The sequence below is a fragment of the Sebastes umbrosus genome, chromosome 14 (assembly GCF_015220745.1).
Source record: "Sebastes umbrosus isolate fSebUmb1 chromosome 14, fSebUmb1.pri, whole genome shotgun sequence".
Lineage (NCBI taxonomy): Eukaryota > Metazoa > Chordata > Actinopteri > Perciformes > Sebastidae > Sebastes > Sebastes umbrosus.
The window spans coordinates 15,651,949-15,676,779 of record NC_051282.1 but is presented as its reverse complement, the minus strand read 5'-3'; the positions used below and the strand labels follow the sequence as shown (position 1 = coordinate 15,676,779).

General features: G+C 41.1%; 1 protein-coding gene across 2 annotated transcripts in view; it reads right to left on the bottom strand.

Annotated features, from left to right (window-relative positions):
• Positions 1 to 4,125: 4,125 nt before the first annotated feature.
• LOC119502376 (protein shisa-6) overlaps positions 4,126 to 24,831 on the bottom strand; it is an 86,380-nt gene continuing 65,674 nt past the window's right edge. The window contains exons 6-9 of one of the 2 annotated variants that reach the window (XM_037793318.1): positions 18,069 to 18,131; positions 17,082 to 17,102; positions 14,697 to 14,825; positions 4,126 to 6,488 (exon numbers count right to left, since the gene is read on the bottom strand). In XM_037793318.1, the coding sequence (XP_037649246.1) occupies positions 5,854 to 6,488; positions 14,697 to 14,825; positions 17,082 to 17,102; positions 18,069 to 18,131 (848 nt within the window). In that variant the 3' untranslated portion in view covers positions 4,126 to 5,853. The remainder of the gene's footprint in view (positions 6,489 to 14,696; positions 14,826 to 17,081; positions 17,103 to 18,068; positions 18,132 to 24,831) is intronic. The other variant, XM_037793320.1, reaches the window with a different exon arrangement.

Sequence of the window (24,831 nt, the reverse complement as noted above, 5' to 3'; positions counted from 1 at the left end):
TTAGTGCGACCGGGTTGGACAATTCTTTGGGGTTCTCTTTTACGGCCAAATCCTCTCTGGACACACATATACCCCCCTCAATGTCCCAAAAATTGCTTCAAGCATCAAGAAAATGTGTTGAGTTTAAAACTAAAAAATCCCCAAAAAGTTAAAAAGCGATTAATGATTATTTAGACTAACAAAAAGTTAGTCTAAATAATAACTACACGGATGACATCCTATGGGAACAGTTCCATGGTGACCATCTATGAAACTATAGAGCTGTGTCTTTATTGATTGTGCACAATGCAAAGCACACAGTCGGTCTAAAACTGTTAGAAAATCATTCTTTCCTAACAGCTAACTTTCTCCACAAGGTCACAAGTATCGACTTGCATTCTTGGACATAATCACAGATGGAGCTGTGTGTCGGGAACAACAACAAACCAAATGGAAATAGAAGTTGCCTTTTGACCACATCTTTTAACCTACTAGAAGATAAAGAGATTGGAGATAAAACCTTACAAAGACTGCCTTTAAGTAAATGGTTGTTCAATCACATCCTGGGATTGCTTTAACTCCGTCAGTCTTTTGATAGTGTGACAACTGAAAAGCATCACTTCTCAAGTGCCACATTCGATTACATGTTTACGGTTGAATAAAGCACAGGGCTTTCATCCAGGAGACCGCTGTTTGTGAACTTAGTAATTTGAAGCCCAACCATGTTGTTTTTTTCCGAAACTTAACTAAGTGGTTTTGTTGCCTACCCAAGCAAGTGTTCTTGTTTGAATTCACAACATTAAGCACATGTTTACTGCGACCATAAAGTGATGCAAAGTGCCTCCCTACTATCATCACCCATCACTCAACCCATTCTCACTCCGTCAAAGGAGTCAACTCGTCAAATACCGCCATTTGGTCAGTGCGCCACGGCATCGGAAACCGACGCAGGGAGGCACCAGGATTTCAACTAACTCCAATGTAAATGCACCCACAACGTCATTCGACAATCGGAGCAAGTGACGCAGTATTAATAGTGTGAGAGTCCGGACGGGAGGGGTGGTGGATGTGTCAAAGAAATACAAGACTTTCAACCAGGAGACCGCTGTTCTGGTCAAGTGTGAAACTAAATTTAACATTGACTTATTTTGTCAGTCTTTAGTCACGTGAGTCGTTAGTATTGTCAGTCCCATGAGTCATGTGAGTCATTCGTGATGTGACTCCTAACTATCGTCAATCCCGTGAGTCCCGTGAGTCATGTGAGTCATGTGAGTCACCAGTCAGTAAAGTTAATGTCAACCTCGACCGTTTGCTATTCCTAAGAGGGCTACCCCGTGCGTCAGTCTCTGATGCCGAGGGGCACTGACCAAGCGGCAGTATCTGATGAGTTAAATCCCCATAATGAGTTTCACAGACCATTTATACCTGGCATTAACATGCGTCTTGAGCGATCGGATCACAAGTAGACATCGTTAAATAGAAGTGTAAGCAACCACCAAGACGCATTGAGATCCGATCACTCAAACCACTTGCCGAGGTGGTCTTGACCACATATCGTATGTTGTGTAAACGCTAATGCGTCCCCGACAAGGACGTAACAGAAATATACGTCATTAAAGCTGTGGCTCTGCTTTTTGTTCCTCCTTTTTCTCAAAGGAGGTTCTCAAATTGTGTGAGCTGGCTTTGTCCAATATGTCTAAAGATTTCAAAAAGCCCATAGATATTATGAATGCGTCAAAATCTGTTTTGTTTCGATTTCTTCTTCTTTCGTGAAGTGCCTCCAGTTAAAATCAACAACGCATTTGGTCTTTGCAAACGGAATATATATGTGTTTATTTGAATTGAGCGGGGAAGTGAGATCTGATTACAAGTGGTCACTCGAGATGCATGTTAATGCCAAGTGTAAATAGAGCCAAAGTCACACTTATCACTATCACTAAGAAATAAAAGTCATCAAGTTTCAAATTCTTGTCATAATAGCTTTAAATAAAAATAAATGTGTCTATTTGTGATGCTACTTGTCATAAATATGAAAGTGATTGAATCAATGATTACAACACACATGATGTGCTTTAATAGTTCGTAAACAAACAGAAAATGCACAAGAACAGTCGTATTTTGTTGTGTGAAGCCTTTAAATTAGTCTCCAGTTATTTGTGCAATTACACAGACACCTGTTTCATTCATACCACATTTAGCTGTATTATAAAAACAAACTCCTCTTTGACTATGAAAGACAACAGCCCTAAATGAAAAAAGGACAACAATGCCTTTATGGCAGCGAATGAACCTCACAACATTTTAAAAGTGGCTATAGAGTTATGCTGCATGAATAGGAAATATTGCACATAGATAAAAAGGCTCTTGGGATGACATCATTATTAATTAAGTGAAAAGAAGTTTGTGAATATTAGTTGAGCAAGGTGGAAGGTACAGATATCTGTCTGAAGCAGTCTACTGAACAATTAACAACCCCCCCTCACCCATAGCTATCAAATGTACTTCATTACCTGCAAGCACTCTCCAAGAAAAGGAACAAAATAATCATATCATATATACAAAGACAATAATTTTGAAAAAAAAAGACAATCTCTAATTGACATCATTTAATACAGACCTGGCATAAAAAAAGATAAGTACATCAATTTTAAAATAAGTTCAGGAAATGAATAACTCAATAAGCCAACTTTCCACATCCCTACAATGTCATTAATCATTACACAGCCAACGTAAAAAAAAGATGTGCAACAAGACATGAGCGTAACATAATCATGAATTTATGTGTAATGACACATTGCCTTCCCGCCACTGAAAAAACACAGTTCCAATCACAAATAACATTGTATTCAAGTCTTTATATACAGTAGCATACAACTCAAATATCTAATTATAGAAACAGCAATTTTCCTGATGTTAAACTGGTACAAGTCAATTTGTAATCTAATGAACGTTATCTCTAAGAGAGACCAATAAATGTCATAATTCTTGCCATTCTGAGAATGGACAGTGCAGAAAATATTCCTCTTCAAAATGAAGACTGTTTTTGACCTTCAAACTGTTTGACAATAAACATACATATTGTCAAGGAACTTAGGGCTCTTCGGTAGAGATCTTCACGGGTCCAACATTTTGGACATGATTGGAAATGGACCCAAGAAAAACCTACCCAAACCTGAAAAAAATATATATTTTTTTAAATCTGGGTCTTTGTAACTTGTGATTTAATTGTCTGGACATGCAACTCGGTCTCACGGGAAGGTGTGTAAATAGCACAACATTACAAGTACATTCTGTGTGTCATGAGGACACATTTTAGGCTTTTCGTGTGTCATTTGTACTCCAAGCAACAAAACTACGGTAATGTCCGCAGTTAGGTTTAGGCAACAAAACCACTTAGTTAGGTTTAAGGAAAAAACATCATGGTTGGGCTTAAAATAAGTACGTAATCTAAGTCAAATACGTACGGAAATAACATAACCAAAGTACGGAAAACACGTGACAAAACAAAACACCGGTCTCGAACTCCGGTCTCCTGGTTGAAAGTCCAGTGTTTGTTGAACCCCTCCCGCCCACCATAAGCAGTTTATCTCACTAACTCTGAGTGTAGCATATTTCTGCGGATGCGTTTACATTGCAGTCAGTATAGACTACATGGTGTACAAATGACACGCCAAAAGCAAGATAGGCGTTCTTATTGCTCGTGAAATACCTTGCGCATTGTCATGTCATTCATACACCCTTTTGTGCGACCGGGCTGGGACATAATTTTCAGAGCTTGGGACTGTCTTGGTTTAGGACTTAAATTGGAATTGATAGTCAAGACTTGAGACTGTCAGAACAGTTGCATGATGCGCCACCAATTATCTCACAGTTGTGGTTGAAAAGAGCAGTGATGCGTGTCATTTTTCTTGCACTTTATAATTCACAATATCCATCGGGGACATATCATGCTCATTTTCAGGGTTCATACATACACACTTTGGGTTTCTACTAGAACATGTTTACATGCTTTAATGTTCAAAAAACACATTATTGTTCTCACACTGTCTGTCTGAATAAACCTGTATTCACCCTCTGTCTGAAACGCTCCGTTTTAGCGCCTGTCTCTTTAAGACCCCCATGAGCCTGCATGTGACATAGGAAGGGGAGCCAAATCTGAATGGCTTGTTGAATCACTGAGTTTTCTTATCCAGGCAGCCCACAAAAAACTGACTGGGTCGTCTAATTTCACAGTTTGTGGGTTGGCTGGCACTCCAGATACCCAAATGTGCACAAGAACCAAGAAAGTAAGATGTGTCCCCTTTAAAATATGTCTTTCTCCTTCAATGATTATAACCCACTGTTGGATCAGAGCTGATAGAGTGAACCCATGAAGACCTCTACCCTCCAGTTCATCCGACTAAACAGCTGGAAACAAAAGCACTGTATACACACTTATGAGCCCATAAACAAAGCTAAGTAATGTGATTAGAGTAATACAATTTCAATAGAAATACCATCTAGTATGATTGTTTTTCCTCTTAGAGTTTGAGACTCCTTTAATTGAATTTAGTTGTTTTGAGGTATATGTACTGTATCATCTATCACTGTACAGGTTGTTTACTGCTGGTTCTGCTGGTAAACTATAATCATTAGTATTGCACAAAAAGCTAAGATAACGAGACAAAAGCATGATTGTTCAATTAAGAGCACATGGGATCATACAATAAGGCATTGCTTTAATGAAAACATCTGGACAAACAGTTCACAGTTTTAATTAATGCTTGATTGACTAGCGATTATGACGTCCTCTTGATTGTTTCTGTCAACACAGCGACACAAAACTACGACCTATAGCGCTCCTCAGCTCCGACACAACGAGTACCTGATATGGAGAGATGGAAGCAGCTGGCCAATCACGAACCGAGCAGAGTGGGCGAGGGAGGGTCATCGTCGTGGATGACAAAGCAAAGGAACATGTGGGAAACAGAAATTAATTCAAACAACCATCAGGCTCCATTTTCACATGTGGATTTACGTCTGCAGACTGAAGCTGCCAGTCGACAGTGTTTCATACACAATCATTCTATGCTACAAGCACATTTAAAACAGAAAAAATACTCCCCATGTACATATTACATCCACATATTTTGCAGACATCTGTGGAAATAATATTCATTTGGGATCTTTGCCTTATCTAAAATTAAAATTAATAATTGGGAATCCATGATAGATTCCAGGTGGGAGAAAACCAAACAAAACAATAATGTCAAAGGGCCAGCTTCTCTTGAATTAATGCTGCTAATATAGCCTATTTACAATCATCTATTGTATGCAACAGAAATAGCCTCTGTTTTCACTAATAAGCTGATATGTCCTGGCCGTTTTTACCAAAGAAGAAGAAGAAAATAAACCAAAACAAAAAAGGGAATTCATTAATTGTGCTTTTTAACCCACAAATCCACTTCATCGTTGAAATGGGACAATTTCAAGAGGCACCACTTGAAGTGCTTACATCAGTCAATGAGAATCTCTAAAGCTATAACAAGGACTGAAAATACAAATAGTAAATATAGTATATTTATATATTTATAAAGTTGATACAATTCCCTTCCAGTCCCATGTCGAGTTTTAAAAAATATTTTCTTCAGGCTGTCAAACGTCTGACATGAAGGATCCCTCTTCGTGTCAACGCGCAAAGCCCTTATGATGCTCTAAGAGAGGGACGTCTTTGCCGGGGTTGATTCTGGATGACACAGGAAGCTTGTGCTAAAAAGCAGGAAGAGTTTTTAATGTAGGAGGTTGTTTTTAATAAGAAGACAGAACACCTCTGCTGAGGAGACTTCTGTCGACGTCCCTGCTGTCTCAGGATTCCTTCGGCGAACCACTCTGCGGTTAAACAGTTACCTCGTTCTTACTGGCAGTGCGGTACGTGTGGTGGTGGCCGGGAATGTACTGTAGGTGGTCCACCGTGTGTGTTCGTCGGGAGGCAAACGCCTGCCTCTTAGACGTGGTGGGCGCTTGGTGGTTGACCGTCAGCGTGTTGTAGGAGTCGTTAGAGGCAGTGGGTTGAGAGTGCATCTTGGTCATCTTGTGGCGGTCCATGGTGGGCGTGACGGGCATCAGCATGTCGGCGTGAGACATCGCCCGCGCCATCGCCTTCTCCCGGAACTTGTCGCGTCTCATCGCCGGGGACAGCAAGGGATCCTGGGAGTGGAGGCGGTCCGCCGACAGCAGCTGCTCCTCCGAGAGGTGGCGGCTGCTGCTGTACGCGGTGGCTGCCATGACGCCGTACGAAGATAAGCCGTAGTCCCCGCGGCGTGGCGTCCTGGGAGGAGACAGGACGTGGTCCTGGGACATGGCCCTCTGGACTCGGCGGGGACGCTGTCGCTGCTGGTGCTGGTGCTGCTGCTGGTGTTGCTGGTGCTGCTGGGGATCTGCGTTCAGCTTCACCATGTGGGTCGGTCCCCGGCCGCCAAAGTCAGGATGATGATGCTTCCTGTTGTAGTAATCATCTACGTCCTTATCACCTGAGGAGCGAGAAGACAAAGGCACTCAGAGAAAGAAAACAGCATCAAGACTACTGGCCTTGCTTTGAATAAATACACCTTTGGATACTTAAATGTGCATTCTACTCTAGTTAGTGAGTCCCACATTTCCTAGAAGGTCATGAACACTCACACAGCTTGGTGCATTCGAAAAAAATATATTCTTTTTACTACAGAATATACAGTATACTATAGTAAACACTTCACAGTGGGGCAGCAAGACCAGAAAATATGGTTGTGTCTAGAATGTAAAATCTTGCAAAAACGTGCAAAAACTCTAGACTAGATGCCCAACGACCTATCCTATCCATTCGTGGTCAATGCCTAACCTTAACCATCTTGCGAGAGTATCCCAAATTGTGGGTTACCTTCTAGACCCAACCCCAAAATATCTCGCATAGCCTACTGGAGCTGCAATCTTTAGATTTTGACATCATTTGGAGTCTGCGCAGTATAGTGATCAAGGTATCAAGGTCACGCCCACACACCCGCCCGAGCCAATCACGAGTCTAGCACAGTCGCAGCTTCTTAGCGTGAGCCGCCTAAGCTGCTACGTTAGCACCACGGTAGCTGTTTGGCTAGAAAGACCCAACAACTAACCATAATATCTCTATAACTACATGTATGATCAAATTTACACTCATATTACACAGACTCATGACGGTTATTAAAGATAAAGTTACATCTCCTCTGTCGTACAATTCCCTGAGCCTCCTGCTGCGTGACTACTACACCCCCTTTTTATAGCATCAAATAACTCATTAAAACAAATCTGATCAGAAAAATGAACACTTGAACACGTCAGCGTAATGATGATTCCTTAAAAGAAACCATCTTTGGGAAAAATGCCTTTGAACTTTACTTTGACTTTTTTAGTTTGGCCCATCCGCTAACATGGAGGGGGCGGGATTTATGACCTATACTGCAGCCAGCCACCAGGGGGTGATCCAGAAGTTTTGGCTTCACTTTTTGGGAGCTGTCATGTCATCCATCTCTATATACAACCTTTAATTTTGAACATTTCAAAAATCAAAAAGGAACATAATTACTGCAACCCATGCATGAGCATGCCAGAGCCCTGCGGGAGCTTGCAAAGTCATCTGCAATTTGCAAGCACCGATCATTTGCGATGCTGCCGCTATATTTGAAATCTGCATGTAAGCAGTGCTTGCAAATCAGTTTTGTGAAACGGGGCCTGAGGACCACAAGGGCCAAGAGTGATTGAAAGAGTGGAAGGACAACACGTTAGTCTCCATTATATCTGTTCTGCACCTTCTGGCTGCTGTTGAAGGGATGATAACGGTAATAGTTCTGAGTTTTGAGTAGTGTTGTCCCTTTTTCTTCATGAACAACCGCACACTCTCATCAGTGTAGTTGTCCTCTAGCGTGGAGAGGACTCATCAGCATGCCACAATACTGAACAGTTCATGTTGTGCCTGAACAGGCGACCAGTTGTTTACTTCCTCTGCCAGAAAGCAGGTCGGTCGCTCCGCTGGGTGCTCCTAAATGGTAAAGTCATTTACGGCTGTATTATCCACAGGCGGCAATCAGCTCTCAGCAGACTTTTATCTACCTGTTTTTTGGCAGCGCTGGCACACAGGGGGACGCTACCACAGAAGCTCTCTGATTAACTGTTGCGGCTGAGGGGTCGTTACCTCTGCAGTAGTTAATTATTGCATAACACAGAGGTCGAATGGCCGTTTTAGGTGCTTACCGCGCTTCACTGAGTCGCGGAGAAGAGGGATGATGGGAATTGTTTGTGTGGATGCTCGTCTCTCTGGGAGAGATGTCACGCCTGGATACAGAAGGTCACCTTATTGTCCCTCCGTGAGGGGTTTCATGTCCACTGCTCTGTGCATTCCTAATGAAGAAGACCCAGCTTTGGCCCGTGGCGATGTGCTCCGGCGTTTTTCCCTGAAGGCTCGGTTTAGATGTGACATTATGGCAGAAAATGTCAACCAAACTCAACCAGAGGCTACAAGTATACGGACAATGGAGAGGCCGTGGCCCATAGCTCCGTTAATAGGTCAAACTCCAGTCAGAGTGAGAGATCTGTAGTGATTACACACTCAAATGATAATGTGTCAGGAATGTCCTGCTATGATAAGAAAAGACACCTAACATACAATGTCAAATAAAAGGCGAGTCTCAGATAATAGCCGGGGGGGGCGTGGCTGACACCAACCAATAAAGAGCAGAAACGACGGGGATGTGGGTCATGTCATACTTTTTAACTCAAATACTGTTTTTGTTTGCTAAATATTTCCTGTTTCATTCTATATTCTGATATTTTTCCCAAAAGCGTTTGAGTTACCATCAATAAAACTCCAACCTTTCTGAAAATGTTTCAAATTAAAAGCTTATAAAGATCAAATAGAAAATTTGCATCATGACATTTTTGAGACAATCTCTCCAGTTCCTTCAAAATAAAAGCTTACCAAGAACGGGAGACGTTATGCCAGCCCGTTCTCATTCCCAGGGCGTCAAATACCTACGCTGTTGGCGTTCAATACCGACGCACAAGGCACACTTGGGCGTGTCTCTATCACTGAGGTAAATAAAGACTTTTTGAGAATTCACTGTAATATTAATTTTAGAAAATGGCCAATGCACTTCCTCTTCCTGTAAAACTGCCTTTCCCGCCACTTGATTTAAGACCTGCTTTTTATGAATGTACACATGTTACACCGTTTACACTTTAAGTGACTGAAAAGATTTAAGAGGGGCATTTTGCTCCATCTCATCTCTGCGGCGCGGATAAAATGCAGCACTTTACAATTAACATGATTGCGATAGGCTAAAGGGTCCCGAGCGTGCGGCGGGGCTGCAAACAGGAAATAGCTAACAACGGCTAATTAAACCCCCAGCTCCCACTCTGCTAGATTACATTCAATATAAGCAGTATATTTATGTGTCAGCTATTGATCACAGAAGACTGTAATCATGTAATGCACTAACACTCGTGAAACTAGTGGAACATCAATTATAAAGTGATCTTTAGAGAGGGCGCGGTGAAATTAAAGGGAGCAACGCAGCAATTTCATTAAATGTTTTTTTCTTTTTGCGAGGATTAGAGGTGGCTTGTTTGTTCTTAAAAGGTGTTTTAATCCCTTTTAGGGTGATTAAGGTGCGTCTCCTCCTTTTTGCAGCCTCCTTGGAGGAGCTGAGGGCGTTGCTTTAGAGCAGTGATTCTCAAATTGGGGTCTGGGTACCCCCAAGGGTCCGTGGCACTCTGCCAGGGGGTCCACAAATAATTAGATATAAATTATAAAATTATGTTTAGCTTCGTTTATGACCATACTTGCCAACCTTGATACCTTAAAAATACGGAGGATATCAAAACCAAAAATTTGAGTTTCAGAGACTTCGTTTCCTGCATTCTGGTGACTTTTATAGAGTGAGAATAACAAAATAATAAAGACACTGCAACAGAATTTATGTTAAACTTTTGATTATTACCTTAAACTCCCAGGAAAGAAAACTGAATAATTCACACCTCTGGTGTGAACTTGGCGTGTGAATCTCTGGCATAAACTTATCTTCACCTGTCTTTATTTAATTTTGCTACTGCTAAAGTATTTCTTTCTCTAAGTATTCTCCATTTCTCTCTCCTTCTCTCACTCTCTGAAGGTTCTTTCAGACACAACGCCACCACTGCACTCTGAAACCCGTTCATTTTCAATGGCTTGCGCCGTGCCACGACGGCTTTTCACTGCATCGAGCAAAGCCCGACTTTGGGCGCTGAACGCTGTGGCACACGTGGCTTAAACATGAGCTCAAACTGCGCTGTGTCGCGAGCATAGACTGCTCTCTTCCACTGGGAAACGACAGTTGGTGTAGCTCTATTGTTGTCCGGGTTGACACACTGTTCAGTTCCAGAAACAGGTTAAGATAATGAAAGTTGTCAAAATGCGTCATGTATCTTCTGGTGTTGGCGAACAAAGCCATGAAGCCGCCCAAGCTAAAGCCACATCTCATTGCAAAGCACCCGCAAAATCAGGGCAAAACAAAGTGGTGTTAACATGATTCAAATTGAAATTTGTATCTTTTTATCACTATCAAACAGGTCTTAAGTATTTAGGTTGACAAGTTTTAGAATACAAAAAGTTCCAATGACATCTAAGAGTACAAATGGAAGTAAGCATTATGCTCAATTAGTTACGATTATGAGGGGGCCTTGAAAATGTTCTCCCCTTTAAGAAAAAAAAAAGTTTGAGAACCCCTGCTTTAGAGCTGCCTCTTTGGCATCACTGAAGGATGGGCGGGATGGAAAAGCAACACACTGCGCTCACACACATCATTTAAAATTGCATCAGTCATCATCATCATCTTTCCAGATGGTTTAATTAAAATAACAACCAATTATATTACTTTTAGGCTTGTTTCCAAAGACCTCGCTCGTGCTTGAACCCGCAATTAAACAATTTTTTTCCGAGTGGAAGGGCTTTGTTCAAGGGACGACTTTGCTTGCTCGTTTGACAAATTCTGCAGGGCTCCTGTCTCAAATTCGAAAAGCCTCTTTGTAGTTCAGCGTGATTCATCTCTGTGATTTTTCTGTGTGTGTACAAGGCTCCAGCGAGATAAGAGCAAAGCCCAGAGTTGATAAGGGAGAGAGAGAGAGAGAGAGAAGGCAAACGTATAAAAGACGAATGGTGAATGCGCTGAGGGGAGATTGCACCGATGCATGTTTTTCTATCACACAACCAAAGACACATTTAAATGGCTTTCTCTCTGTGTGTAACGTCTCTTAAGATTCAAGGACAGTGAATGGTGCATTCACGTGTGTTCGGTACGACCGCAGAGCAATTTGAAATGCATTGAATTCATTCCTGCAAACAATGCTCTGCAGAAAAGGTACTGTGTAATGCTCTGCAGTGTTTTCACTGACAAATCACTGTAAACACAGAACAGCTTCTTGAGGCTAAAGGAAATGTTTTTAGAAAAGATTTACTGTCAACAAATCGGTTAAATGTGATAACTCACGACACTAGCAAGCATACAGTGTGTCTCCACGGTCGTGCTTGAATCAATCGACTAACAAATAGGCAACGTGATGGCACACTTAGCAGCATATATTCAATGTCTGTTTACTTGAGTGTATTAAAGGAAGTCTGAAGATAAAAGCTGTGAGAGGACAATGTGCCGTTCGATGAGTTCACCGACTCAGACGAGACGAGTCCAGCTGCAACCACAACGTCCCCCTCCGATGATCTCATCGCTCCAGCTCTAAATTAAAGCGGTTCATCTCAAAAACTGACGAATGAAAAATAGATGGTCTCAAGTGGAGGGTCTGAAGTGCAAGTAGTCAACTAAAAATAGTAGGCTTTATAAAATATTTTTGTTTCTGGTGCTTTTAAGGTTCTGTTTGATCCACGTTTGCACAACTCTCGAGAGCTCTGCGTCAGTTTGAAACAGAAGAGAGATGAATGCGCCTAGAATTCAGCTTTTTGTAAACATTGGTATCTTTTAAACAGGACATTCATATTAAAGAAATGAGTTACACTAACTGTATTACACATTTTCATTCTATTACACTGCAAACATCAGTCTCTGTTACTGATCTCCAAGCTGCCTTTGACAAACTTCAGTTATCATTTTACCAATTTAATCTACCCTTGAATGCCCCAAAAAACTAATTTATAACCTTCTTAATCATTCTGTACAAAAGGATTGGCTCGCTAACATGACTCGTCCAAATAATAGATACTTCATACAAATATTTTTGAATATTTAGTTTGATAGGTATTCGCTATGCTTCACTCACTTTTTAACAATCCTGAAAAAATGCTGGCATTATATGTTTCTGCAAACCACTAGATTAACGTGGTTAATGATCTGAAACGATCAATTAGGTTTAGAAAACAAAACTACTTGGATAAGGAAGAAAAAAACATTATGGTTTGTTTTACAATAATAACGTAATATCGAATAACGTAACAACCGTGACTACTGTAAATAAACAATAACCATCCTTAGCGGACTTTCGTACTTAACGTTACGTAACAAGCGTAAAGTCAACTTTTACTCTTGGTTTCCGACCCGGTCTCACCTGGACATCCCGTGTAATGCAACGCAAACGTCCGCAGTTGGGTTCAGGCAACAAAATCACTTGGTTAAGTTAAGGAAAAACGTCGTGGTTGGGCTTAAAATAAGCACATAAACTAAGTAAAATACGTACGTTAACAATGTAGCACAACTACATAGAAAACATCACTAAAACACATGAGACAATCGTCACGTGACAAACATCACCAACGTACTTTACAAAACAAAATACCAGTTTCCTGGTTAAAAGTCCTGTGTTTGTTGGACCCATCCACCTCCCCACCCGACCGCCATAAGCGGTCTTTCTCGCTTTTTATTCTACATTACTAACTGCAGCATTTATATGCGGAAGCATTTACATTGCAGTCAATACAGGATACATGCCGTACAAATGACACACGGAAACCAAGAAAGACATTCGTATTGCACGTTAAATGCCTTGCGCATTATCGCGGCATTCATACGCGTTTTTGTGTGAACTGACTATGGTATCACACGGGACACAAACACTGGTCTCCTGGGTGAAAGTCCTGTGTTTGTTTGACCCGTCCACCACAACCTCCCACCTGCCCTTTGTGGACTTTCTTGTTTGTAACTTTCGTACCACATAACTTTCAATAGTGGATGCTTGATATTCACTACGTCACTCTGGTCGAATGCAAAAACGTCCACAATGTATCCGTGATTTGCAGAAACATACAATGCCAAATGTTTTTGTTTTTTTTCTGGTGACTTGGCTGCTATTAATGAGGAACTGCTAAAATAAACGGAGTAGGACACATACGCCAATAAACTGTTCTAACTAACCCTCATGGCTACCATATTTGTGCATAAATACGTATGCTGCTTATGGCTTCAGTTTAGCTTTTGAATCCATGCTAAAAATAACATATCTAATATAATAAAATCCTGTGGTTGGCACATTTTGGTTTCACTTCACAAATGTTTTCAGGCGGTCTCGTACCAGTTGTTTGGTCTGCACCAGAGTTCGTTTGACAGCTTTCAAACCAGCCTAAACAAACTCAACCAAAGGGGTAAACGCCCAAGAGTTCGTTTAAACCATCCCAAACAGGTTTGGTGCAAAAGCATCCTTAATCTTTACATTTATTTTGAATATTGAATCACAAAATAAAACTACAAGGACCTCACTAAAAATACAGAGGACGATTCATATGTATCTTTTCATCTTGAAGGCGATTCTTGTTGAGCATAAAATGCTTTCTGCTGTTTCAAACAAGCTATCAGACCAAAAATTAGATATGAATAATCTTCAGTGTCCCCAGAGTCTGTTCTGAAAATTGTTTTTTTAAATACTGAACACCCTGGGTTTGTAATCATTTACAAGATAAACTTAAATTGGAAACTTCCTTCCTATCAGACAAACGAACGCCATATTCAAAACGTGTTTTATGAAGAATGTAACTGTTTTAAACAGTCATGCTCTCTTTCATGCTGCTTACGTCCTATCTGACTTTGCTCTGTTAATGAGAAAATGTATCTCAAGAGACTCCCTGGTTTAATAAAATATAAATCAGTAAAAGTAAATCTAGATCAAAAGAGGAAGCATGCAACCACTGTAAAGAAAACTGGGCATGCGCCGGTCATGAGGTTGCATCCACGTCATCATCATCCAGCTGAAAAGTTAATGAACTGTAGCATTGCTGAGAAATTAAAGCGCCATCTTGTTGGCGTATAGAAGCCATTCAACTGAAAAAAAACCCATGGCTCTTAATATGTCATTAAGAGACATTAGCAACATGACATCGGCTGCAGATGGAGCCAAATTACACGCCAATTAGATGTCAGTCGATGGGCCGATAGATGAGTCGATGAGAATGAGTATGGAGGCTCCAGCGTGTTGTCATGCATTTTAAGGAGATTATTTCCCCTTAAAAGGTGGAAAGATTATTTGCATGATGAGCCACCAAACATCTGGAGATACTTATCATGATGCATGTCTCTGTAATGGACATTCAGATGTTTCATCAGGCCAGACGCAGTGAATGTGGCAACCCTTTAATGCACGGGGTCATGAGGGTGACGTCATGCCCGGTTTCTTTTTTTAGTGCATCAGGCAAAAACACGGCGATGAAGGACGAATGAAGGACCACCTACTTAATCTGTGGAGAGAGGAGAAGTATTTACTTAAGTCAGACTTGAGGGCCAGCTCGTAGGAGGGCGGCAGATGGCTGAGGTTCTGGAAGGATCTGGACAGGGACAGGTCGTAGGGCTCCGTGGCCGAGGTCAGGATGTTGTTCATCCGCTGGGGTCTCTCTACAGGGGACAGGGGAGGAAGCGGTGCGGTGCAGTCAGAGTACAAGTCAGTCAGAAAGACGGGTTATACACTGGGAGTCTTTACTGGAGGAGAGAAACGGAGAGGGCAAGGTGTGATGTAGTGAGGAGTGTGGGTTGAGAAAGGGGTCTTTAGCTTTTGGGAAACAACAACTTTGATTTTGCTTGACCCATTTGCTCCAGAATCAATAATATCGTGTTGGGTTATTAAAGCCACGGCTGCAGGCAGGGAGCCACTTTATATCATTCACTTCTAAAGGTGCATTCAGACCAGACGTGAAGTAAAGTTCTGCCTCACTTTACTAGAGCAAAATCATTTTCTTGCACTCTTTGTTTATTTGGTATAAACAGCACAACAGACATTAGCTGTAGCTAGTTGGGAGTGACTGTGCATTATGTTCTACTAATTTAAATACTTAGAAAAATAATGAAATCTTATTTTTTTCTGTTATTTTACTTCAGATTCTGTCCCTTTGCCTTTGTACATTTATGAAATGGAGTCATCTGCATAGCCGTCTTAAAGCCGTTTCACACCAAGCATTGATTTTTGTCGGTAAAATTTGAACGGAAATTTATAAAAAATAATTCGGTGGTTTCTTATGAATGCTTTCACACCCCTGCGGAACATTTGTGCATTGGAAAAAAAATTTGGATAGACCTTGTTTTGGCGATTTCAGCGACTTTCCACCTGCGGAAATATATGTTGGACCAATGAAATCCTTTGTTCCAAGTGATGTCATAAAAAGTATTGCAGTCATTCTGCATAATAATTAGTCATGTGCTTGTTGCACGAAGAGCAATTGGGCCTTCGGAACCATGGGCGTTTGATTTTGGGGTAACGGCCTGTCAGACCAATGGGCTTTTTTCAGTCCAATGGGACATTTCTCGGACTACTAGTGTTTCGGAATAACAATGGGCCGTCCCATTCTCAACACCCAATAATGTACGACAAACACTATTGCCTCAACAACCAAATAAAGGACAATACATGGCTTGAGATCGGCCAGCAGCCGGGATACGATAAAGATGGTAATGTAACTGATTTGCACTTGCTAACATTATATGTTGGTCACAGAACAGGGTTAGAAACAACAGCTAATAAGCATCACATTTTGGGTCTGATTAGTTTATGTATTGAGTAGGTAACGTTAGCCCCTTGATCATTATCTGTCTTGGTAGGTTTTTGCTGGCACTATTTAGGAGGAAACTCATTTGGCCTCATTTTCAAAACTGTTGTCATGCGGAAAATTTGCATGCAGATTTTCCGTATTCCCGTGCCACTTTTGCTCATTGCACTGCTGAGAGACTGCTTTTACACTGACAGCTTTTTGGTGGGGGTACACTATTCTGAGGACCTTTGACAAAGTACAAAAAAGTTTAAAAGAAGAGGTAGCATGCTTGCATGATGAACTGATGAAGAAGGCTAGAATACCTTAACAATTAAGAACTGGTTATAGACGGCGTTTTATGCAGATGATATAGTGTTTCTCCTAGTAAGGCAAACTAAACTCCTTGATTTTTGTAGGGTGTCTGGTGACCATTTCAAGGTCACGGTTTGCTGAATGTTGACGAGTCGTAGCATCAATTTGCCTCCACACATGAGCTGGAAACTGCAAATCTGTTAACTGTGTCAAAGCAGCTCAAGTGACACTTGGTTCGTGGTGAAATGCCGTTAACAGTTCAGTTTGGGTATCAGTGATTTTGTGTGGCAGCATGAAGGCTCCCTGCACTGCGCGGAGCTCCTGTGGCTTCAGTATTTGGGACGCCCAGTCATCATGGGTCAGGAGGCGCAGCGGTGGGGAGGGCTGGGATACGGGCAGGGACTCTGGTGCTGGATTTAAAAATAGGTCTGCATTGGTGACTATACTGCAGCAAGGAGGACAGGGACACACAACACCGAGGAACATATGGTGTAGAGGGGAGACATTCACTGAGCGTGTCGGCATGTGTGTGGGTTTGTAGGGAAGATAGAGCCGGTTAGGTGGAGTGAAAGAGTAGAAAATAATGTGTGAAGACGAGATTTTGAGATCGGACTAAAGGTCATGGACTGTAATGCAGCAGCGTGAATTGTTGTGACAGCAAAAAATACACAAGCGCTTAAAAAAAGAAAGAAAAAGGAGAATAAAAATGACCCCCAGTGAGCAGGTAAAGGATTTTGATCTCTACATGATAGATGTGGAAGAAAAGGGTGAAGAAGAAAAAATACACATAAACACCATGTGTATGTGTATTACTTACCGTATCTCATTTGTCTGTGGGCTAACAAATCCAAGTGAGAAAGAAAGGATCAATAACAATCAATGTGCACAGTTTTCAACCAAACCTCCCATACTAGTGGTTGTCCTTGTTCAAAGAACGTTGTCAAGGGTTAACACAAAAAATCTAAACCAGCAACTCTGGAGTTATGCATAACAGCTACCATCCCTCATCAGAGGCTAAATAGACTTCAAAAGCGATGTTTGAAGAGTTTTATTTGGTGCTGAAAGTACTTTCGAAACCCATTTTCCCAGTGAAAAGGCCGTCCTGTTTAAGAGGCAGACAAGCACATGCAGAATGTGGACCGCAGCGCTCCATTAATGGTGGAAAAGGTTTGTATAATAACTCAACGACATCACGGCCTCTGCAGTTTTTAGAATATCATGGAGGGGGATTTTTTTTCTAACAAGTAAGGCCAGGTTCCCTCTTTAATCACAGTGTTTCATTTCATTGCCGTTTAGATGCGGCAACATTCAGTAACTCCACACTAAAAGCTGCTCTCCTTTCACACAAAATCACATTTGGAGAAATAGATGGGATGCAATAACAATAATTGAGTTTTCAATAACTGCAGCAAACTGCACAGATGATCCTTTGATTATCGTACACTTTTCATTTTCTCTCAGGAGTTCTTTATCAGCTCCTCAGATTTTAATTTCCCCGTGAAAGATATACTTTTGTCCTTGAAATTGGAAATAGACTATCACAAGAATTGTTTGGCTCACTTTCATTTAGAGACAGGCAATAATGCATATCATTTTGGAAAGTCAAGTCGGGTCAATAACCGCTGCTTAAAGTCAGAGCAGCCAAGAACTTTATTTTAGGGACAGCATGGTGAGATTCGTGTTACCTTTCTGGCATGCATCCCAAATGTACATTTTCATTAGAGGTTTACAAAGTGACTTTTTGCACTACATGTAATGTCACATCTCCAATTAAGGACTATAATACATTACTGTGTTTTCTTACCCATTTTAGGTGTGAGCGCGGTCAGATCCAGGTGGCTGTGCTGGTAGTCATGGTGGTGGTTTCCTATTGTAAGAAGAACAGAGAGTTGACACTTAATTTCAACAAGGGACAAAAAGCAAATCAGACATGTCATCAGACTATGTTTAGTCCTTGCATTTGATGTTAAAGGGACAGTTCAATCAATTTCCCCCCTTTACCTTTGTGGTATGTAGCCATGTGTCTTTGAGATTTCTTCTGCAACCTTAATACAAGACGAGGGCCCCTATTTCAACAAACTATAGTGCATGGTCCAAAGTGCATGGCGCAAGTGCATTTAGGGCGTGTCCAACTCCTCTTTTGCTGGTTAAACGATGCATAATCTGGGTGCATTCGGTCAATTGGAGAAGCAAAAATGTAGTTTTTGAAAGGCTAAACACCAACAAATATGGATTGAGGCAGAATATTTTGTTAGATAAAAACATAATGTGACTTTTGGAAATGATGACATGTATCTTTTTTCAGTAAAGGTTGACCTTTGGACTTTACAACCCTCTGGAGTTATTGGAAATGTTTGACTCACAGGAATCGGAAACAATCCTACACAGCCACCACTGGAATCTAATTCTATAATACCAATAATAGTAGTGTAGCCTGATCTTTATCTGAAGATGTGCAGAAACAACGGCTTTAAACACAATGAAAGGACAAAAAAAAAAACTGCACAGCATTCGAATGTTGATTTAGAATATGAATATCAACATTATGAATGAAGCTTCCAACTATTTAGAATTGTCTATATTGATTAGTATCTTACTGTGTTTACTTATGAGGAGGGCACTGCGTTTTACTTTTTGTCGACATCCTACTTTTCAGTGTGAGAGCACTTCGAATTGGGACACAGCACAGGTTTTGGTTGGTCAATGGTGCAATCGCTTTCTGCTGCCTCAAGATAGCAATGCGCCAATAATGCGCCTGACCACACCTCATTTTAAGACCAACAAACCCATGGGCGCACAGATGGTCGCAAGTACATTTGCCACTTACACAACATGGGCGCTGGGCGTGAAAATGACAACTGCGTCGGTCTGGAACTAGCAATGACAGTTGAGAGTCCAAGAGTCTACAGTCTATATATATATATAAATGATAACTTGATCATCCTCACACCTCGTGGATGATCTAGGCAATGTGTCACCATGGGCAGGTGCCTGAAAAACCTGTTCTGGGATTTGGTAAACGGACCCTTTTAAAAGAAACTCTCTCTGTGAGTTCAGCACAGAGTATCAGTCGGCTCTCCATCCACTCCAGTCACTGTTTGCTTTTCCTCCAGATATGAGAGTTTTGATTTGTTTAGCGTGTCTCAAGTGAGCGGTAAACTGTCACGGCTCAGTTCTGGGCCTGTGAGTGTTTCTTCCATTTGACAGAACCCAAAGCGTACAACTGCTTTGCCAAAAATGATTGATTACAGCCTCTTTATAGGGGAACATGGAAGCAGCTACACCTCATGGTGATCCATCTTTGCTGTAAGTGAGTCATTTGATGTTGCGCTAATATCGTTATGTGTTGTTTGAGTGGTTAAAGAACAAAGCAACATCATCTGAGACCTCCATCACTGAGCAGCTTTGGGAGTTTAAATAATTTCAGAGAGTGAAAATATTGCCTTTATTCAATTACGCTTTGTGTTTTTGAACAGCAGAGCAAACAAAACATGGATATGTGGGAGTTGTACCTTATTTGCATTTAAATATGTTCATCTATCATCCTGTAAGAGAGCTAAAGACAATAAAAACACGCCTCTGATAGCTTAAACCTACACATATGAGCTCTTTAGCAAGCTTTCAACTGTCGACAGGGGGGTTGTGTTCTGCTTTTGTTAAAGATCAGCGCCTGTGTTTCAGTGATAATGCTTTCCCCAGCGGGTGGATGTGACATTTCTGACAAATGTTATTAGACTTCTGCAAAGATCCAAGCCAGTGTGAAGATGAATCCTACAGATTTAACTGTGTTGTTTGGAATTTCCTTGCTAATCTCAACTGAAATTGGTATTCAGTTCAGGAAAAGGAAGGAATTTAAAGCATTTTTAAGTAGCTGTGTACCATAATTATAAAACAAGTCTTTGGTCCGTTCTCCCCGCAGCTGTACTTTCCAATCACACAGGTTTGATCAAGGGACCAATTATAGCGGCTACAGAGAGCTCAGCTAAATTACCCTACTATGAAATGAAAGCAGTTTTGCACCACATAAATAACAACCTTTTACTATCTGTGTAATTGCAGAAACTATTTTTTTTCCTCCTCCACAGCAACTGCCACATAAATTCCACACATTAAAATGTACAACGAGTGTTTAACCAAGGTTCAAAAGTTTATCACCCTGCGAGGATGCTCTTTCTTTGAGGTAATCTCCGGTTCAGGGTTTACATGTGCGCGATCCAATTATCCCCTTTATGCGAGGATTTTGACGGTTATTGCTACTATTGTGCAGAAACTCTGCCACTAAACTGAGCACACATTGTAAAAACTGATATATAATTTGTTTACGAGGAGGGACGAATCTCACTGAAAAAATTCTGATCTCAGCGCTCGATAGATGTAGCGGGCCAGGCATGAATCAGCCCCGGGAAAATAAGTGAGCAATCACACGACACAAAGAGGGAACACATTCACAGATGCAGCTATTTCTGAGGCTAGGGTGTTTGTTGAAAAATGTCATCTGAAAACTGCAGCAAGATGCCTGAAAATGTGAGTCCTCATATTCGTATTTCTTTGTTCTTTTAACTACCGAGATATTACACAGAATTACACCAAAAGACAAAGACGAGTTAACCTAACGTCACGGAATCTGATGTGTTTAGACGTCCTCAATGAAGTTGAGTACACGGCTGTTGCAATAAACTGCAGACTGTTGCAACAGCAGCAATGGATGGAGTCTCTTTACGTTGTTTATCACTCTCAATTTGCACCTTCTACAAACACTCAACATGTGCAGATATTCGGACAGAACACACTGTGTGTTTTAGTGAATTTAAACAGCATAGATATGGAAAAGTATGTGTACACCAGAATATTTCAGCCTTATGAACATGTAATTCCAAAACCATGGGCGTTAATCTGCTTGCTTTAACAGCCTCCTCTCTATTTGGTTTCATGTTTCCCACCAGATGTTTGAACCTGGCTGCAGGGATTTGCTCCCATTCAGCCAAGATAGAATCATCGAGGTCCAACACTGATGTTGGCTGATAACGCCTATCTCACAGTCAGCGATGCAGCTCATCCCAGAGGTGTTGGATGGAGTTGAGGTCAGCAGGACAGGCAAGTTTGAACTGGTAAAAAACATTTCTTTTTTGGGGTATTTTCACCTTTATTGGATGACAGTAGAGAGGCAGATGGGAGCAGGGAGCGAGGAGGGTATGACATGCAACAACCGGGGAAAACCATTTTCTCTCTGGACCTGGCTTTGTGCACATGAAGCATTGTCATGTTGAGACAGGAGCAGGTCTTCACCAAACTGTTGCCACAGAGTTTTAAGCACACTGTTGTAAAAATAACACTGTATACTGGAGCCACATCACTAACACTGTCATGGTATGGCACTGTATCCAGATGCCTTCAGACTTTTTGTAGACCGGACTGAGTCGTTTTCTGTGTTTTGGCTTTTCTGTACTCCGTTTTTCCTCCTGTGTGCTGGCTTTCCTTCCTTTGCCCATCTACACACTTCCTCTGAATCAGTCTCGTTAGTTCTTCCCAACCAATCAGCTCCTTTCTTGTATTTAGTGTTTTTCCCCAGCCAATCAGCTCCCTGGCCATTCCTCGGCCTAATCACCTCATTTCCCTTCCCTCTGCCCATCTCTCAACCTGCACTTCATCCTCTCGTCAGATCAGTTTGTATTTAAGTCCTGGTTTTCTTTTCAGTCTTTGTTGGATCCTTGATTTTGTCATGAGAGTTTCTGTTCTGCTTTGCCTGCATTGGAGATCTAATTAAAATTATTTTCTCCAAGCTCCTGTTGTCTGATCTTGTTGTGATCTCCTGCATTTGGGTCCAACCTGCTCCACTCTCCCTGATAAACACTTTTTCCAGACATTGTAAACAGACTGTAGAATGTATAATACATGTTACAAACAGAAGAAAATACTGCATTTGTGGATTAATCCACATGTGGTGCTCTAGTGAGTATTCGTGGCAGCAGGACGGTGTATGTGGTATTCACTCTAAATAAACTAAAGTGTGTGTGTTCATGGTAATGAAGGACCATGTCACCCAGTCCAACAGTGAGGCTCATTGATGTGTTTTTAATAGATGTTGGACAACAATGGAGTTTGATCTTTTCATGGGATTTGTTGACATCAGAAAAATACAGAATATCACCAGAGGAAAAATGACCAAACCATTCAGACCAATCTGTTGCTGCTGAACAAGTTTTTGATATAAAAGGCCTTTACACACCGGTGGCGTGACAAATAAACGGCACGAACATGCAAAATACTCGTCTGCAAATATTATGTCTAGGGCTTTTATTGTGAAAGGTGAGAACGGTTTGTTTTGTGCACTACCTTTTGTCAAGGTTGAAAGGAGTAATAAAGTTTTCCGTCTTGGTTCAGACTACAGAGCCTCCGTGGTGTTGTTTCATAAATACAGACGCAACTCAACCCGTTCCACACAACGTGATTGGTTGATGCCTTTATTCGTGGTGCGAAAGCTCGGAAAAAAAGCTTGTTCCGAAAAAAAAGTACTTTCATTTTCCTTGTGTAATATTCACATTCTGTGAGAAAGTACTCATGACAAAAACAACAGTTCGAAAAACAATGAGCGAATTAATTGAACGAAAAAATGCTTCTGGTCCATAAAGGTCTTACACCTCTCCCTAACATACAGCGAGCAAACTAATGGAACGTGAAAATTTGTCCAGATATACTACGAGCGCTGTCACTCTCTACTAGAGAGAGTGCTAATTAATATCTGTCACTTAGCATCGATTTTGAGCAGCGAAAATAAATTGGAGTTGGAGATGGAGCAACTTTGCATAAATAAATTTGTCACCTCAAGTTTTTAAGTGCAATGAATAATCAATCTTTAACTTATCTCAATAGAAAACTGTGATTGCAATACCGAGCGGAGTACTCTTATCACTTTGTAGCCCTACACTGAATGTAAAAAAAGACACATCTGGATCTACAGTCCCTTATTCTCTTTACTGAGAGGTTTAAACTGTTGCTGCTGCAGTACTAAAACCACAACTGACCGAAAAGAAAAGTGGAGCAAATGTCAGGGGATTTCTTCCTCTTCTTCTAGATATCAGTTTTATCATTCACACTGAGGAGTTGACATCCCGAATCCAGCCGACATAGCGCTCAGCACTATGTGAAGTGTATAGAACATACCTGCTAAGTGTTAATACATAATGCAGCAGCTCTCGCTGGCAGTGAAGTGTGTCACATGAATTGGCTGTGGTAGCGCTGGCGGCTCTGTCACAAATGAATCGAATGCTTCCAGGTTCCAGCGGGTGGACAGAGGGGATCCCACTGTGACCCAGATCCATTTTAAACGGCTCGCTCTGGGGAAGCTGACGGACAGACGCTGGCTGCGGAGAGAGCCCATGCTATGTCATTATGCTGGCAGAGTGTGAAGTACCATGTGGACCTGGTGGGACACATCACCTCGTTTTGCCCTTGTGTATATATAATATGCAATGTGTGTGATGGAGATGCAGAGTGACGCAAGAGAGAGAGGAAGATGAGAGCTTTCACCTTCGAACTACTCAGGACTTTAACCTCTAATGGGCCTCTGATGGGCAGCAAACCTCGCTGGAGAAATTTACAACTGAAATCTGAAGAAGTTACAGTCCAATCAAAACAATTTACAATCTAAAGATCTGAAGGAATGACATCGTTACACGGCAAATAGGCAGTTTAATGTGTCCAAATTCAGTGCTGTTGGCAAAAGCTACAATTTATCATCTTTACTTTGAAGAGACACTTCACCCAAAACCTTTTAGAAAATTGGCCTATTTGAAGAAACAGTCCCTGAAACATGAAGCCCCAGAGACTCATGTCTCAAAACTCAGGGCCTACTCAGGAAATGTAACTTCCTTAGATGTATTTGTCCGGTAACACTTCATTTTACAGGTCCGCAAATTTCATGGTAATTATAGGTGATAATTAGCAAGTAACCTATTTGTAAGTTCTTTGGAATTACTGCCAAATGACCCCAATATTTACCTCAAACTGTATCGAAAATGTATTTATTATATACATTATTAATTAATGATATGCTAAAATAGCATATAATGGTTAAAATTGGGCCCTTAGGCTTGAGAAGAAGCTGTGCGCTGCTCTTCATCGGAGGTGGAAAACCAAAACTAATAGAAGACACTTCTGATCAGGCACAGATCTCACCATTGTGTGATTTATCGTCTACACAAATGTAACCTGGTAGCTAATGTCATGATTCAGGGAGTGTTTTAAGAAATTTCAAATAATTTATTTGCTAATTATAATCTATTTATCAGCAGACATGGAAATAAAACATATCAATTAACTTTGTATTCTGTTCTGGGAAATAGCTTAAATAAATTACCAGCTATTGGGAAATAGCAGAATATGATTATTAAATAATGTTCATAATAAAGTCATTTTGAGGTAAATATTGGGGTAATTTGGCAGTAATTCCAAAGAAATTTGAAATAGGTTACTTGCTAATTATCACCTAGTTACCATGAATTTTGCGGTCCTGTAAAATTAAGTGTTACCCAACTTTCCCACAATGACCGAATACAACAAGAGATTCT